The 15,387-nt window shown below is 43.2% G+C and overlaps 1 protein-coding gene across 1 annotated transcript in view; it reads left to right on the top strand.

Moving 5' to 3' along the window:
• Positions 1-15,387, top strand: part of LOC125775059 (zinc finger protein 395) — a 93,170-nt gene that overhangs the window by 39,231 nt on the left and 38,552 nt on the right. Inside the window, exon 2 of the mRNA XM_049445527.1 lies at positions 3,112-3,290. Coding sequence (XP_049301484.1) covers positions 3,112-3,290 — 179 coding nt within the window. The remainder of the gene's footprint in view (positions 1-3,111; positions 3,291-15,387) is intronic.

The following is a 15,387-nucleotide window of genomic DNA, read 5'->3' as shown; positions in this document are numbered from 1 at the left end:
TGTGCAGCTGATGTACTGACGGGTGGACAATTAAATCCCTTCACCTCTGGCTGCTCATCATTCGCTTCGTTGGGCACACTTCACTGCGAAACAAGTCATTTCCATCAGCTGACCACCAACGGACTCAACCGTTAATACACGACTAAGAAAAAGGAAAAGGCTTGCCCCGTCCCTTAATTGATAGGCCGCCGCTGAGTAGAGTAGTGGCATACACGAAATTAAAAACCGCCACATAAAGCAAAGTGATTTGGCCATAAGCAGTGACATCTGCTCGATTTATAGCCGGCATTCATCCATTCGCTTCCAAGCATCAATTGATGGATGGATTGTTTTTTTTGCTCGTTTTCCACTCACATTTGAGTGGTTTTAAATATGCGCACCTTTAAGTGATAAAGTTTTGTGTTTTTTTTTCGTTTCAAATTTTCTTCATATTCTTCTACTTTTGCTGCAAAGCATTAAATTTGATCATTGTGAGAGGAAATTTTATCTACCAACAAAAATAACATTCTTCATTATCCGCTTGAATCAACATCAAGCAATTTCAAGCATGCTGAACTGTACGTAATCTTGGATGTATAAGTGATAAAATAAAGCAATGAACATGTTGCATTAGGATATTTTTTCGAGAAGCTGAAACCATTCTCACAAACCCTCGATATTATGAAATATCCGCCATATTTTTGGAAGTTTCTACCAGATGAAACTGTTAACACGCCGGCCAAAAATGATGGCCAAAAACACAGCACAACATCAAACCCTTGCCAAGTGAAAATAATTTTCATGCACATTTGAGTATCAACAGGAAGGTCATGACGGACGCTGTATAAATGATCAAGCTTTATTCAGAAGGACGCTATATAAATGATCACGCTTTAATCGGAAGGCCGCTATATAAATGATCAGGCTGTAATAAAATACAATTATTAGAAACTTTGATGCGATTCAGGCCAATTATCATTAACATTGTAGGTTAACTTGTATTTATTCAACATGACATCAATGCATCCGGAAATTCGCCGGATGAGAGAAACTTGCCGTTGTTCCCATGGTAATCACTTCAAAATAGCCTAACTTTTTGTTGATTGTGTCATACACAGTTTTACTTTCCATTTCCTGATCACCGTTTCCAAACCACACACACCAGTATACATCTCTTTCCATCATACCATTTGCTTCACCAGTTGTTTGGCTCTTGTTTTTGGAACATCTCGCCTCATAGCTGCAGTGAAAGTGAAGCCGATACCACCACTTCAACCATGCGATCAATGGTAGCGGATCAAGGTGGACCGGTTTGCAGCTATTTCCGCCCCATGCAGTGCAACATCTGGCGAGGAAAAAATGTATCGCAAAGTAGTGTACCGAATCTTGGCGGTAGGAATTGTAGTGCATGGAAGCGAATAAAATGCACCATAACTATTTAGGCTTTGTTCGTGTTGCATCTTTCCGTACTGGCTCCGAACTACAGTGTTCGATGTCATTACCGGTGGATCATCACGATCTGTCCGATCGGGTTGTGTGACGTGCCTTTCTCTTCGCGTGTTTGGTGTCTTACGAAACATTTCGTACGGCTAGCGATGCAGAAAGCGGGCGGATAAGGTGCGCGCGCACTGTGGCAGCAAAACATTTTTGACATTAACGAAGACACCCCACCACCGGTGTCACGGCATGCAATCGTGCTGGACGCGTACACGTACCATCAATCAGCTGTTAAAGATCACATGGATGCGATCGGCCAACAGGTGTCGTGCAATCGTGGCAATAGAAATCGGGACAGGCGCTGCCAACCTGAAGATGGTACGGGTTTTGTACAAATAAACAGCTACAGCTGATGATGAACACGCACGAAGAGCTGGCATTTTGCTGACAACGTGCAGTAGTGCCGGATAAAAGCGATGATGAATTACTACACAAACAGAAAAACTGAAGAAAAAAGAAAAAACACACCAAAATAGGTGAAACAAAGCAAAGCAGGAAAATGATCACGGGACAAGGGGAATGGTATTGAAAATGAAAACTCAACAAATCTCACAATATGGCTACGGCAGACGAGAAGTTTTAATGGAAAAGAAATGAAAGTCTCTTACGCGACGTCATATCTCTCTCTCTCTCTCTCTCTCTCTCTCTCTCTCTTTCTTTCTCTCATATCTCTCTCTATGTGCAGCTCTGATGTATGTCCACTGTGGGAGTTGTACGCCACCAAAACGGCAAGCGCTAGGTGCCTGCACAGGTGGAACTAGTACGCGACCCGAACGAAAGATTTTGCGTAATTTTTCATCACTTCTTCGATGGTTTCTCATTTGCTCGATTTCACTTTCTGACACAGGTTGGCAGTTTGCGAACGTCGGTTTTGTTTTCTTTAGCCACACTCAGTTTGCCCTATTGAGATCTTGAGATTCGAGAGTAGCAATTATTGCATTGTCTAGTGGTTTTTGTTTTTTGGATTTTATTTCTTTAGCATGATCCAAATTGAAGTGCGAGAGTCGTAAAAATTCAGGACAGAGTGTGCCCCAATGCGAATCAGCTGTCTGGTACGGATTCACTTTTTTTCCTGGTATACCAATCATTATTATGATTTCCGAACGGCATGATTCGATCCCAAACTGCCGGAACGAACGACACCGTACGATGCAATTCAATAGCGAATTCGCTAACCATAGTGTTGGTGATATTTTGAATGTCGAACATTGCCTCGGGAACAGGGACAAGGGGATATGGCATCGTCTGTCCAAATTTCACGTCTGTGCGAATACCAGCCGGTCGAACATGCAATCCCGTCTAAATTCCTGACAACCTGGAATTACATCAGACTGCCGACAGCAATCGATGGTGACCTTTATTCATCCACCCAAAATGGCGATTATTTCCTTCGACATTGGAGCTTTGAAGTGGTAAAGACCAGACGGTACCAGACGGTGTAGAGCTATAAAATTGTTGCTAAATTATAGCTCAATAGCCTACAATGATTATCGCGCTGTTTAAGTGGATTCGTGGATATTGAGTTGAAGATAACTTTTTGCGACATTTTCACTATCAAAACATATTTTAGGTACACCGAGTATTTGTCACTACAATATATCTTTTTTCTTCTCTCTTTTTTCCTTCTCACTGCAGGCTCCGATCGAGCTGACCAAGCGCTTGGAAGAGATTCGATTACTGGAATCGCGCCGCTCACAGCGACTGGCCGTCCAGGAGAAAGATACGGACTTTGCCCGGCTGGCGGATATGGCCGGTGATCGTCGACGACAATCAAACAGCATCGATGTGCCATTCTCACTGACGCAACAGAACGGGTAAGTGAGCGGGAATAGTAATCCACGTATCAGCAACGTACTTCGAGAGTGGCATGGAATCATGGAACCTGTTCCGGGTGTCAATCGAACACCAAGGCACAGCTGTGTAACATGTCGTGTACGACATAATGCTTCACTCTTGCAAAGATCAGGGCTGATGGTTTAAGGTGGACCAGTTTCCACGGTCCAGATGTGGACGGTCGGACACTCGCAATGGGTACTTACAATGTCGCAAAGGCAAGTTCTGCGTGCAGTTGGGACACTTTCGGCGCCACACTTCTATGATCTTGAGCTCAATCACCGACACGAGCATCGTGACACGATCTCAATCTTAACCCTCTCCACGTTAAGGTGACGCTTGTGGCCTTTTAAGCCGTTTATGGATGTGTATCGCATTGAGGTTGACCTTCTGCCTAGAAGGGAGTTTCCTAGTGGTGTTGGTGTTATGCAAGGTCGTTTGTAGGTAATGGAAACACTTAGTGCAAAAGAATGAAGATACTGTCAAGCGGTGAAGGTATAAGCTTTTCAAATGGAAAACAATTTTTCATCCCATCCATCTTCAACACCCTCTGTTTTGACAGGGAGCAAACGCCAAACACAAGCACTATAGCAAATGCAGCTGCGATCATCTCCCGGTACCAAGTGACAGAGTGTAAAATTGCTCAACGATTCGCGAGCATTCAAGACACTATGAATCGGCTCGCTGCCAATACACGCGCCACTGTTTGGATATTTTTGTGAACCATTGCGAGTGATCCTGCTTCGATGAAGGGCACCGGTCCATAATGGTGAAGTGCATGATTTAAATCACCATAACCGGCACGCTACCGGGTAGTTCGCTTACGACGTTTATTTACCCTTCGTCAACTCGATGACTCAGTGTGTCGCGAGTTCGTGCAAATATTTTACCAATGCGAATAAAGATTGCGTGCACCGGCCGGCTTGATGAAAAGTGCAGCAATTGTATTCTCCCTTTTTAATTTTACCAGGCGCACTTCCTGCTGCACTTCGTTCAACCATGACGTCCGGTTCGATCGATGACCAGCTCAACTGTATTTTCCGCTGCACACTGGACGTGCGTTACGCACTCAGTAACGCTGCGTCCAACGAACGATCGAAGTAGTTGAACGTATGAAGTACGAACGTATTGCCGGTAGCGGCCCTATGCGATTATATTTTACAACTCTTTTACTAATGTCCCACTTTTCTCTTCGTTGATTCGTTGCTTTATAGGTGTGTGTGCTTTTGTTGCACTCATTGCATGTCCTCATTTCACACAAATAAAATAAGCTTTAATAAAGGTTTACGCAAGCGATTTGTCGATGTTGCAATGATTTACCTTTTTAAGTCGATTCTACTCTTCGTTGCTTCGTTTTATTACACGGAATATGTAATAAATAGAAAGCAAAATTAGCAACTCAAAAAAGGCATCGATTTAGCTCTTTATCAAAAATATATTATATTTGCGTTGAAGGAAAACATAGATATCAAGCCCTTGAATCACGGTGTTTGCGAAACTTGCGCACAGATGTACCAAATATGCGTTAAGAGGAAAAGAGAGATGCGTGAGATACACTCGCACATTCGCGTACTTAGTGTTTGTTCATTCGCGAAATTTTCGCCTCGCCTCGGTTTGCCGAACAACGCGATCATCTGTTTTTTTTCTTTCTTTCTTTCTTTTACGCTGTTTACAAGCGGCCCAGCTGATGAAGGGATTGACGGGATCGTGTGCGTGTGTTTTATTTTGCGAGCACGATCATGCCGAAACGTTGACAGACGGGGTGTAGTGAAAAAAAATGAGAACGCAAGAGAAAAACCCCTTGGAGTCAGATGAGGGGAGAGTGGAAAGAGAAACGTTGATCGAGAGTGAGTGTGGAAAGCGTCGACCGCAATAATTTGCGATTCGTTGGCCGCTTTTGTTGTTGTTGCTCTCTTTCTTCTTCTTTGCGCTGACGGTGCGCAGTTACGGCGAAAGAAAACGAAACTTGCCCAAGGTCAGGGCATTTTTGGCGAACATATTTTGCACGCGAAAACACATGCTCGCACACAGACACACACTGTCTGCAAACAGGGAAAGAATGAAGCAGGTTTGCAAACATTGCGTCGATCGTTGGTCGCGATCATCCGTACCGGGCCCGCGCCCGTGATGCGATGGTTGTTGTTACTAAGCTTCTTGATTTTATTTTCTTTGTGCTGTTTCCTTCGCTTCTGGGTGATTTAATACCACGCCAAGCGATGGGTAAGAAGTAGTGTTGGGTAAATCTGATTCAGATTCATGAATCTGAATGAATCTTTGAACTGAATGAATGATTCTGAATCTGAATGTCAAAGATTCATGAATTTTCGAAGATTCATGAATCTTCGAAGATTCATGAATCCTCAACGATTCATGAATCGTCAAAGATTCATGAATCATCAAAGATTTATGAATCCTCAAAGATTCATGAATCCTTGAAGATCCATGAGTCTTTGACGATTTATGAATCCTCAAAGATTCATGATTTTGCGTATTCTTTACGCATCTTGACTTCAATTGTAACCATTTTGTGGATGGAAGTCGGTTTGCATTTTTTATGAATATTTTTCCCAGGTTGTTAGCAGGTGGGAAAGTTTAGAGCAAATTATTTAATGTGGTAGTGTAGCTGCGCCTAGGGGCAGCCCGGTGGTGTATGTGATAAACGGCGCCGGTACACACTGCAGGACTGGGTATCAAATCCCATCCGGACCGTCTCCCCGTAGCAAGGACTGACTATCCTGCTACGTGGTAAAATAAGTCTTGATACGGCCAGGCCGTTCTAACCGAACAAGAAGAAGAAGAAGTCAATATGCGTAAAGAATACGCAAAATCATGAATCTTTAAGGATTCATAAATCGTCGAGGACTTATGGATCTTCAAGGATTCATGAATCTTCGAGGATTCATGAATCTTTTAGGGTTCATGAATCTTTGAGGATTCATTCTGTTGGGAGTCGACTCATGAATTGAATGATTCTTAACTGAAGATTCATATGAATGGCTCTATTCAGAAGATTCATTAAGCACAACACTAGTAAGAAGTGTTGCGAATTTTGGTGTTTGTTTTGTTTTTCTTTTTCGTCCTTTTTTTTGCATGCAGTTGCTTTCGCTGGCTGTGGTGGTGGTGTTGTTTTATTTTTTTAGCCTGCCGCCTTTAGATTTTCTTTTTCACTCTCCACCCTACTCACTTGCGCTTAAAACATTTTTCTTCACAAACTTTAAACACAGATACTGCGCTGGTCCGATTTACCCGTTGGGAATTTACTCTGTTTCGTCGCGGGTTTTGGTCGGTCCGTACATTTTCGGCTAACGGGTTTTTGGCTTACTTCACTTTTCGCGAGATGGTTGAGAGATTTCTCATGTTTTGCGTTTCTCCTGCTGACCCGCTTCCGCGGCTAATCGGCTACGGCCTGTGAAGACATCGGCTGACCACATATGATTTGGTGCCAAATTAGCAGCCATCGTGGCGACGTTCCGTTTGCCAAACCAATGCAACCACAAAGCGAATGAAAAGGGACGTGCTTGCAGGAATGTGGAGAAATATGTCACCACGCCTTAGTTTCGTGAAAGATTTGAGTGAGAGTGTGGACCGTGTTGCCGAATTCGATGAGAGAGAAAGCGAAACGTACCGGGATGGTAATGATTTTCTCAAATGGACGAACGGTTTTTTTACTGCACAAATTTAGTGTCTATTAGCCTAACGGTACTGATGTAATCGGCTTGGCGAAAGTGACTTTACCAGAGTATCGAAGTTGAAGGTTAATTCCAAATCATTTATCAAACTCAAAATATGCGTGTATGTGCCTGGAAAATTTGTATTGCAGATATTAGTAGAAATCTTCAAGAGTATTGGAAGTCTTCAAATCCTTGCACAACAAGGTGCGATTCGTCATGGTAAAACATGATGTAATAATCTAACATCTTCTGAGTCATTGCTGCAGTTTTTTTTTTTGCTTTTGTTTGCTCATAATTCTGGAAATTTTGCCTCACTTTTGCTAATGAAAGTAGAGGATGACTTCATCGCGCGAGTATTTATTTGTCTCTAATTATGCTACTTTTGTTTTTCCACAAACTCACATGGAGTAGAGAAATCGGACATGGAAAACACATATGGACATTCCGTAGTAATTCCTTTCTGTCGCATACAATTTCCAACCATTAACTTCTTATTTTAGCGTTTACTAGAGTTTTTTGTACTTCTTGTCTGGAAAGTTAATTGAGCTTAATGATTTCGTCTTACAGTCGGTACACGTAAACGGATACTTATCACCCACACGCCAATATGGCTGAAATCCTTCAGACACGACAAAGTTAAGGTTTGGAATGGCTGTGACTAGGTCAGGGATGAATAATGGTGCGGAACCGCGGAAAGGGTTTACCCAAAAATGGTTCTCTTACCTTGGGCCATTACCTCAAAACGATGCCAAGGTTGTAGGTCTCCGTGTCCGCCATTGGCGGTCCGTGGCGGTGCTGGCAATGAAATATTTGCGAGCTAATGAGAGAAAGAAAGAAATTTGTTGTTTATTTCATAAATTGTAATTACTGGTAATTACCAACGCGTTGCATAAATTAACTGATAAGTAGGAAAAGCGACAGAGTTTATGTCTAAATAGGTAAACAATGTGGAAAAAATGCTTCAAAATTTCTTTAATTATCATGTCATATTCTCCGACAACGATTGATCTCAAATTTCACTTACCTTACGATATGTTTTTGTGTCACATATCTATGTTGACCATGGTCAAGAGTCAGACGACTTTTTATATCATATCCAACATACGATGGTTTTGTTTGACTTTTATATTTGTTACTCTTGCTTACCCTTCAGTCACCGAAAGTTCTCATTAGTCTCTCTCAAATGTAATTTTTCTCAGCTCACATCACACAACATACTTCATTCTTCAAAGCTAGCTTTCCAGCCAAAGTTCCTATACATGATGGGAGAAAGTTTTCCCTCTGACAAAATGTGCTCTTCTAAATTGCAATCAATTTTTATGACACCTGTACCTAACCTGCACAACATTCGCTCATCTTCGGCTGGGCTGGATGCTGTCTGTGTCCCCATTGCACAGCATTTCATCGAAAGATTCTAACGATTTTCTTTCACTTTTTTTCCTCCCAAATCCGGACCGGGTTCCACTGTAGATGCGCATACTGGGGTGGGAAAAATAAATTAACAAAAAACCTAGCAGCAAACCACCACCGAAAAGCGTTCGTTGGCAAATTTTTCTCACATCCCTTAACCCAGCTGTTTTCAGTTTCGCGTGCATGGAACACTCGAAGCGGTCCGTGGTTTGTGTGTGGTGGAAAGTTTTTGTGTTAATTTTTCCCATCTCTACTTCGGCCCGGCATACCGCTTGGAGAGGACCGCTTTCTTTCGCAAACAGCTCGATACAGCTTGCTGCGCAGACAGCCGGCAAGCCACACCAGACGCAGTTTACCGACCGATCAACCCAGACCGACGGGCATGGGACGTGATTTTCTGTTGGCGTAGGTTAAATTTATCCTCCCCAATGCGTCTGGCCTGGCGTCGATACTTCGCACACCGTCTGGCTCACCGCGATCACTCTGTACGGAGGGTGAGTGTTTTCCCAATAGCCGGTGGAGCAGGTCATAATTTCCCAACCAATGCCAGCCAACACACACACAGTCCCTTTGTGACCAATTCTGTCTCGATACGCCCTTGTTTGGAAATGTTGGGAAAGAAGCAATGAGAAAGAGAGAGAGAGAGAGAGAGATTTGGATGAAAATTGAAAAAGGACTACATTTTGGGGCACCCCGAAAAGCTTGCGCCACCTATGAAAATGTCCATGACCTTTGGATGAGTTTGTCATTCACTGAAGGTCGAATGCGAAATGTGGCCGGGTTGGGTTAGAGCTAATGCGGAAAAATGGCTCCCAGACAGGTGAGAGGGGTGGGTATGAAGGGGGGGAAGAGTGGTGGACGAAGACACCGCACAGCAACAACGGATCGAGTTATGGCTGGTTGTTGTGTGGAGATTGGATTTTTTTACAGAACCGAGCGACTGACTGTCTGGGTCTTTCTTTTCTTTGGTTTCGTAAAAATGTCCTTTTTCCGGAAGGTTACCAAAGAGTCGTTATTCCACGTGTGATGGCTGTTCGGTGGTCGTGATATGTGTGAGGCACGCTCGCGACCAATGCGCATGAAACCATCTACTTTGCGTATCAAACTATCTTCGAACAGCTGGTGATTATTATTTTTGATTTATTTGAATTATATGTTTCATTAAGCTTTAAATGACTATTTGTTGTTTCCGTTTGTTAACTTGGTAAATTATAGTCTATCGCATAACTTATCACCAACGTTTGCCTATAAAAAAACAAGTTCAAGTAAGTTGAATTCCTTTGTTTGCCAACCAACAACCGGAACACGATCTCATTTGAGATGGAACCTGTTGTAACACACACGACAGACGAAATCGGTTGGTTTTGTTTGCTTGTTTGGACTTCTGTGCATCGTAGACAACCGGTCTGGCCCATTACGGTAGGACAAAGGCTCAATTTACATTGGAAAAATGATTTCGTCGTCGAATGGTGCAAAAATGAAGCCCCAAAGTTTTGGGGCGGTTTGCCAAAAAAAAAAAACCAACGAGACAGAACAGTGAACCGCATGCATAAGGAATGGGGCGACTCAAAATTGGTGCGTTTTTTCGCGTTTTTTATGGTAGCTATAGATTCCTGGAAACAATTTGCGATACAATTTGAATTTTTGGTTGCTATCTATGCGTTTACCTTGCTTGCAGTGTTGCAATTTGCCCATCGATAGCCTTTTTTGCTTCAATTCTTCCGTATCCGAATGTTTTGTTATTAATTTTTGGCCAGTAAGACTTACGAGCCACATTGATAATTGCATGTTTTAGTTTTCTGCGAATTATCCGAACAAAATAAAAGTCTCGTCCATAAAAAAGCTTTGAAAAATGTTGCTAACGATACAAAGAAGTAGCATTTTTAAATGCTATAGTAAGTTCTGCATTTTTGTTATCGAAATCATTACAGCATTTGAATCGCTGGGGCTTATTTCGAACTTTGTAAGAAATTATTCTTTTGGTCTAATACCTTCAAAGACACCTGAGCTCCCGAAATTCTTTCCCCTTTAGTAGTGATCACTTTCATATATGATGAAACCTGTAACCGATAGCAATACGGCCAGGTCGTTCTTCGTGAATTAAAAAAAACCTGTAACCGGTTCTATTTGTTTTTAATTCTTTTCTCTAAATGCCAAATTTACACGCTAAATCTCGTCCTTTCGCTTCTAATCGGTATCCAGTTACCAACAAGAATGGCCCATTAAATGGTCCGTCAGACGGTAGCTGAGTAGCCAACCGAACCTGTATTGCGGTGGTACGCTGCGACACTGTGTCACCGATGCTCATCTCGCCAATAAGCGGTATCCTTTATGCTTACCCACTCTTACTACGTACACGCATTTATCGCAAAACCCCCCTCAAGATTTGCCAACCAGAACATTTCCAAAGACGAAATAAAAAATAAAAAGAAAATCACCAAAATGACGTGGACCCCGGATTGCGCTTCTGCGTGCAACTTTGCAGCTTTTTTGGAAAGGTCAGCTGAAGGTGAGATGCGATCACGAAGGAGCTCACGTCAGTCAAACCCCTGCTCAATGCCGGGTGAAGCACCAAAACGACCAAACAACAAGAACACAAACAAAACAAAAACCTGCAACAAACACCGATTGCATAGTCTGCAGCTCCGGTTTCGGTAGGTTTAAATTGCGTTCCGTCCGTTTGCAGATTCTTCATTCGCTTTCGTTGCTCTTTGCTGCTCGTTGCGTTCATGGTTCGATCGTTTGAATTTCGCATGGTATCGTTAGCTTTTGTATCGAGCGCTTGGTTACACCAGATGCATTAGATTTACCGCATGGCAGTGGTGCACTTTCCACCAACGGACGCATCCTGTCGCCTTCCTCCACCCCGATCGGTGCTTCACCCAACGCCACACTTATGAGCACACAACGCCACGATGGTTGCCGAATAGAGGTTATGAAAATTGGATTGGACGGAAAGCACTACCAGCGGGGTGCTACATTTTGGTATTTGAAGGTTGTCTTCCAAAAGTGATTTTTTTTTTTCGTTTTCTGCATCTTTTTGTACTGTTGGGGTTTTGTGCAACCGTCTGCGACGATAGCAAACGGGTGGGGTTTTCCTTTCATCCGGCGTCAACCATGATGTGCTCACGGCGAGTAAAACTGAAAGATAATAAAATATTACTACCATCATGACAAGAGAACCAAACACACACACAAAAACCTGATGAAATGGTGAGAAGAATGCAAGGGGATCCCAGTTCTGGGGCGGGCTACCAAGACGGAATGTCTGAACAGGGGCGTATAAACGTTGCTTTAAGCTGCATCGACCGACACGGGTAATAGAATTTGTGGGTCTGTTCAACCTGTCTGGTGGCCTAGATTTTGCTGTTGCTTCCACATCCCAAATATTTGGAGCCGGGGCTTCACTTCGATTAACCTTATTACAAGCAATCAAGGGAGTTTTGTAACCATCGTCACCCGAAACCAAACGCAATCTCGATAGTTCTTCAAACTGCTACGGAGAGTAAAAGAGGTATACCCATCGTTCGAGTTTCGGGGAACTGTGAGATGAAGACAACGGCTGCATTATCATAAAGCTACCCCGTTCGTTACGGTTGCCCTGGTAATCGTGGGGTATTGTTTTTGCAACTCCACGCCAGAAAAGACAGTGAAAGACGCTTACAATTTTCGATAGCGCCACGTCACCACGGTGACGATGAACTCTTCACCAAAAGCACAAACCATTGACATCGTTAAATGCAACATCCCCCGGGGGTTAGTCTCGATTTTCTTGGTACGAATCGTTTTTCTCGGTTCCACAATCTCGATATGGGGTGGTATGTTTTAATGAGCTGCAGGATTTTTGTTGACACAAAAACTGACTGCTCGCTTTATTTGGATACGGGTTCTCATTTGGGTCGTTCTTTTGTTTTTGCCATTGCGCATTGATTTCGGTTTAAGAACGCTTGGATGGGTGGGCTGGAATGGGTGTTGCCCGGAGTTCGTCAGCATCTGCGTGTCTGGAGTCGGTCAACCAACCTACCTCAACCGAATCTCGCGAGACCACTCGCAGTACCATTTCGTCGACATTTCTCATCTTCACTGATTGCTCAGGTTTTTGGTCGATGGCGATGAAGAAAGGCCATGGTTGATGGCTGGGTAGCGTTATGTTTCATTAGATATAGCGATTGCAGAAAACGACTCGATCCACCATACACCTTTTGCCCATTACCCAAGGACTTCCAAAGATGACGGGTAATAGGGCAAAGGTGTGGTGTAGTATGTGTGGATGGAGAAAATGTGTTCAAATACAATCTTCAATCAACGTGAGAGACGACGTTGGTGGTGATGAAATTCGATGTGTCGGTGGTTGTGGTCATTGATGAAATAGTTACAAGAAACCCCACCGAACAATGTCTGGGACAGTGCTCAGGGTTTTAGTTATACCCAGCTCAATATGTTTGTGTGTCACGTTAGCTTAGGTCAGGATAATGGTAAAATGTATTACAAACATTCAAGGTTGCTAATGCAGCAGAGTCTTATAATGAGTCTACTCATGGGGACTTTCAGTAATCGCTTCACAAAGCATTACTGATTGACTATCCCGAGATCGGCTATTAAATTGAACTGATGTTGTACAGTTGAAGAAACATGTTGCATTTTGCTGATAATTAGAAACACTTGTTTTTCCTCCACTTGCCATGATTGATGGATGGAAAAGGGGGGAATGTTTCTTGGAATCATTACAAAGCCAAATCGTGCACGCAATAAGAAATTCCCTGTGCTTCGTCATACATGCCACACCCGTACCCACAATGATGACGTTTGCAAAATGTTTCCTCTGTTGTAGCATGCTCATGGGATATAACCCGATCACCACAAAGAAGTATGAAACGAAATTGTCCTTTCCTATAACAAAGGCGTACCACAAGCGAAGAATTTTATAGTGCAAAGGACGATGATAAAATTCACTCATTGTATTGCAAAACATATAAGTGATCGTTTCCATGGCTTTGGATAGTAAAAATTAATAAAATTAAAACATTTAACTGCAACAACCAACCATTCGACCGCAATGTCCATTATCTTAGATGCACTGTATCGCGGGATGACGACAAAAGTCGGCGAGTTTCGATCGCAAAACCAGATAGCCTCGGTCAAATTAGCGGTCATGGTTCGCTGTTGTATGTTCAGGCGTGTGAAGAGAGAGAGAGAGAGAAAAAACTACAATCAGTGGGCAGTAAACCCAAATCCAGCGTAAAAAAGGAAAAACTTCCCTGACGCAAATCACTGACCACGGTAACAGCACGGCAACAACTCAGCAACAACTCTTCGGACAAAGCCCTCCCGCCCATGCAGCACGAAGGGAACGGTAATGTTATGGATTCGCGGCCAACGACTTCTCCATTCCGGCACATCATTGATCGGTTCGCCTATGGTGGTGACCAGCCATTATCGCCACCCTCTCCCATGTTTGGTGCGCGCCGAGAAGGCCATCCGAAACAAGAAAGTATAGATAATATTAAATAAAAATAAATCGCGATATACTGCACACACACGAAAAACCAAGAAGAAAATAAAAGACACTAAGCCCACGCTAAAGGAGCGAAAGAGAACACAATACCAGCCTAACTGCAGCTTGCAGTTTCGTTTGAGGTGCGCTTGGGTGGTGCGCTGATAAGGGTGGTTGCAATTTTCTGGCTTGTTACTCTCGCACCTCGTATACTACGCAATGCATGCCTCACGGTGGCATGCCCACCACCGATCAGGCCCCATGCGACACGGTGGTGGAATCTAGCGACGATAAGAGCGCATTGTGCATTGTGCGCCCTTCGTTCGCGCACGAGTGCAATGGTTCGAGGAGAGGGGCATGCATTTCGTTTAATGATGTTTTTGCTGCCCATTGCAGCTTTCTCTTATCTACCGGTCATTATCCGATTGTAGCTTTGAACTTGATCTAGCTTAAATCGAAAATGTGTACAGCGCGTACAGTTGGATGTGTTTATTTCGAGACTCTTTTTTCAAGTACTGCTACCATCACATCAACAACATTGGAATCCGTCGCCGACAGGCTTAATGATTATCAAAGCGTTGTTTGTATGAGCAGTTTTTTTTTGTTGTTGTTGCTTATTATTTGACAAATTTTGTGGGCCTGTGGGAGGTAAAACAATGAATGTTTCTTGTTGTATTGTAGATGCTCTCCAAGCAGCATTCGTGAAAACGATGCGATGAGGAGGGTTAGTCAAGTAGACAAAGTATCAGTAGCAGCAATAAAACAACAAAAATCCGCACACCGAAATAGGTTGATTGACCGATAATACATTGAACTCGTCGGCTGTTTTCGTCTGCGTGGTTGTTGTTGTTGCGGTAGCTTCTTGCTTCGTCTTGTTCTTCCATCAATGTGACCATTCTTGAGACACGGTTTTGTGAGACTGAAGGTACAAAACAGATGATATGAAAAAAAACAACAACAGAAAAAAACACCGTCAGGTTTATGCGTTTTGCACTGGTGCAGTGCACGATGCACAAGTGTGCCGCTACCGAAACCGAAACAAACAACCATCCATTCGGCGACTGATACCTTGGTGGCAATGGGTGTACCAAGCACCGAACGCGATTAACGCGAGTGCGGGACGGTGGTTATAAGCTATCACACTGTCAAATTTTTGCCCCTGTCAAATGTGGCCTAGATTTCGTGAAAGAGCTTTGCGATGGTTTAACATTTTCTACCGAAAAATAGGGGGTGCTATCATAAATAAAGTCGATAAAATGGTCGACAGATTCGTACCTCATATTCCCACTGCACTAGGTGATATTTTTTCCACAAGTTTCTAAAGCAATCGATCGAAGTCATACTTACTTCCAACGTAACAAAAAAATGTCTCCCTAACGGGGGGAACCTTCGGATGGAGCTGGTGTTTTGCAGCTGTTGTTGTGCCACCCTTGTTGTGCAGAGCACTGCAACTGACTCTGTTGCGCACAGTATTCCTTTGCCGCATCAACTAATGATCGCTTT

This window comes from Anopheles funestus, chromosome 2RL (genome assembly GCF_943734845.2).
Source record: "Anopheles funestus chromosome 2RL, idAnoFuneDA-416_04, whole genome shotgun sequence".
Lineage (NCBI taxonomy): Eukaryota > Metazoa > Arthropoda > Insecta > Diptera > Culicidae > Anopheles > Anopheles funestus.
This window is presented reverse-complemented; position numbering and strand designations above follow the sequence as displayed.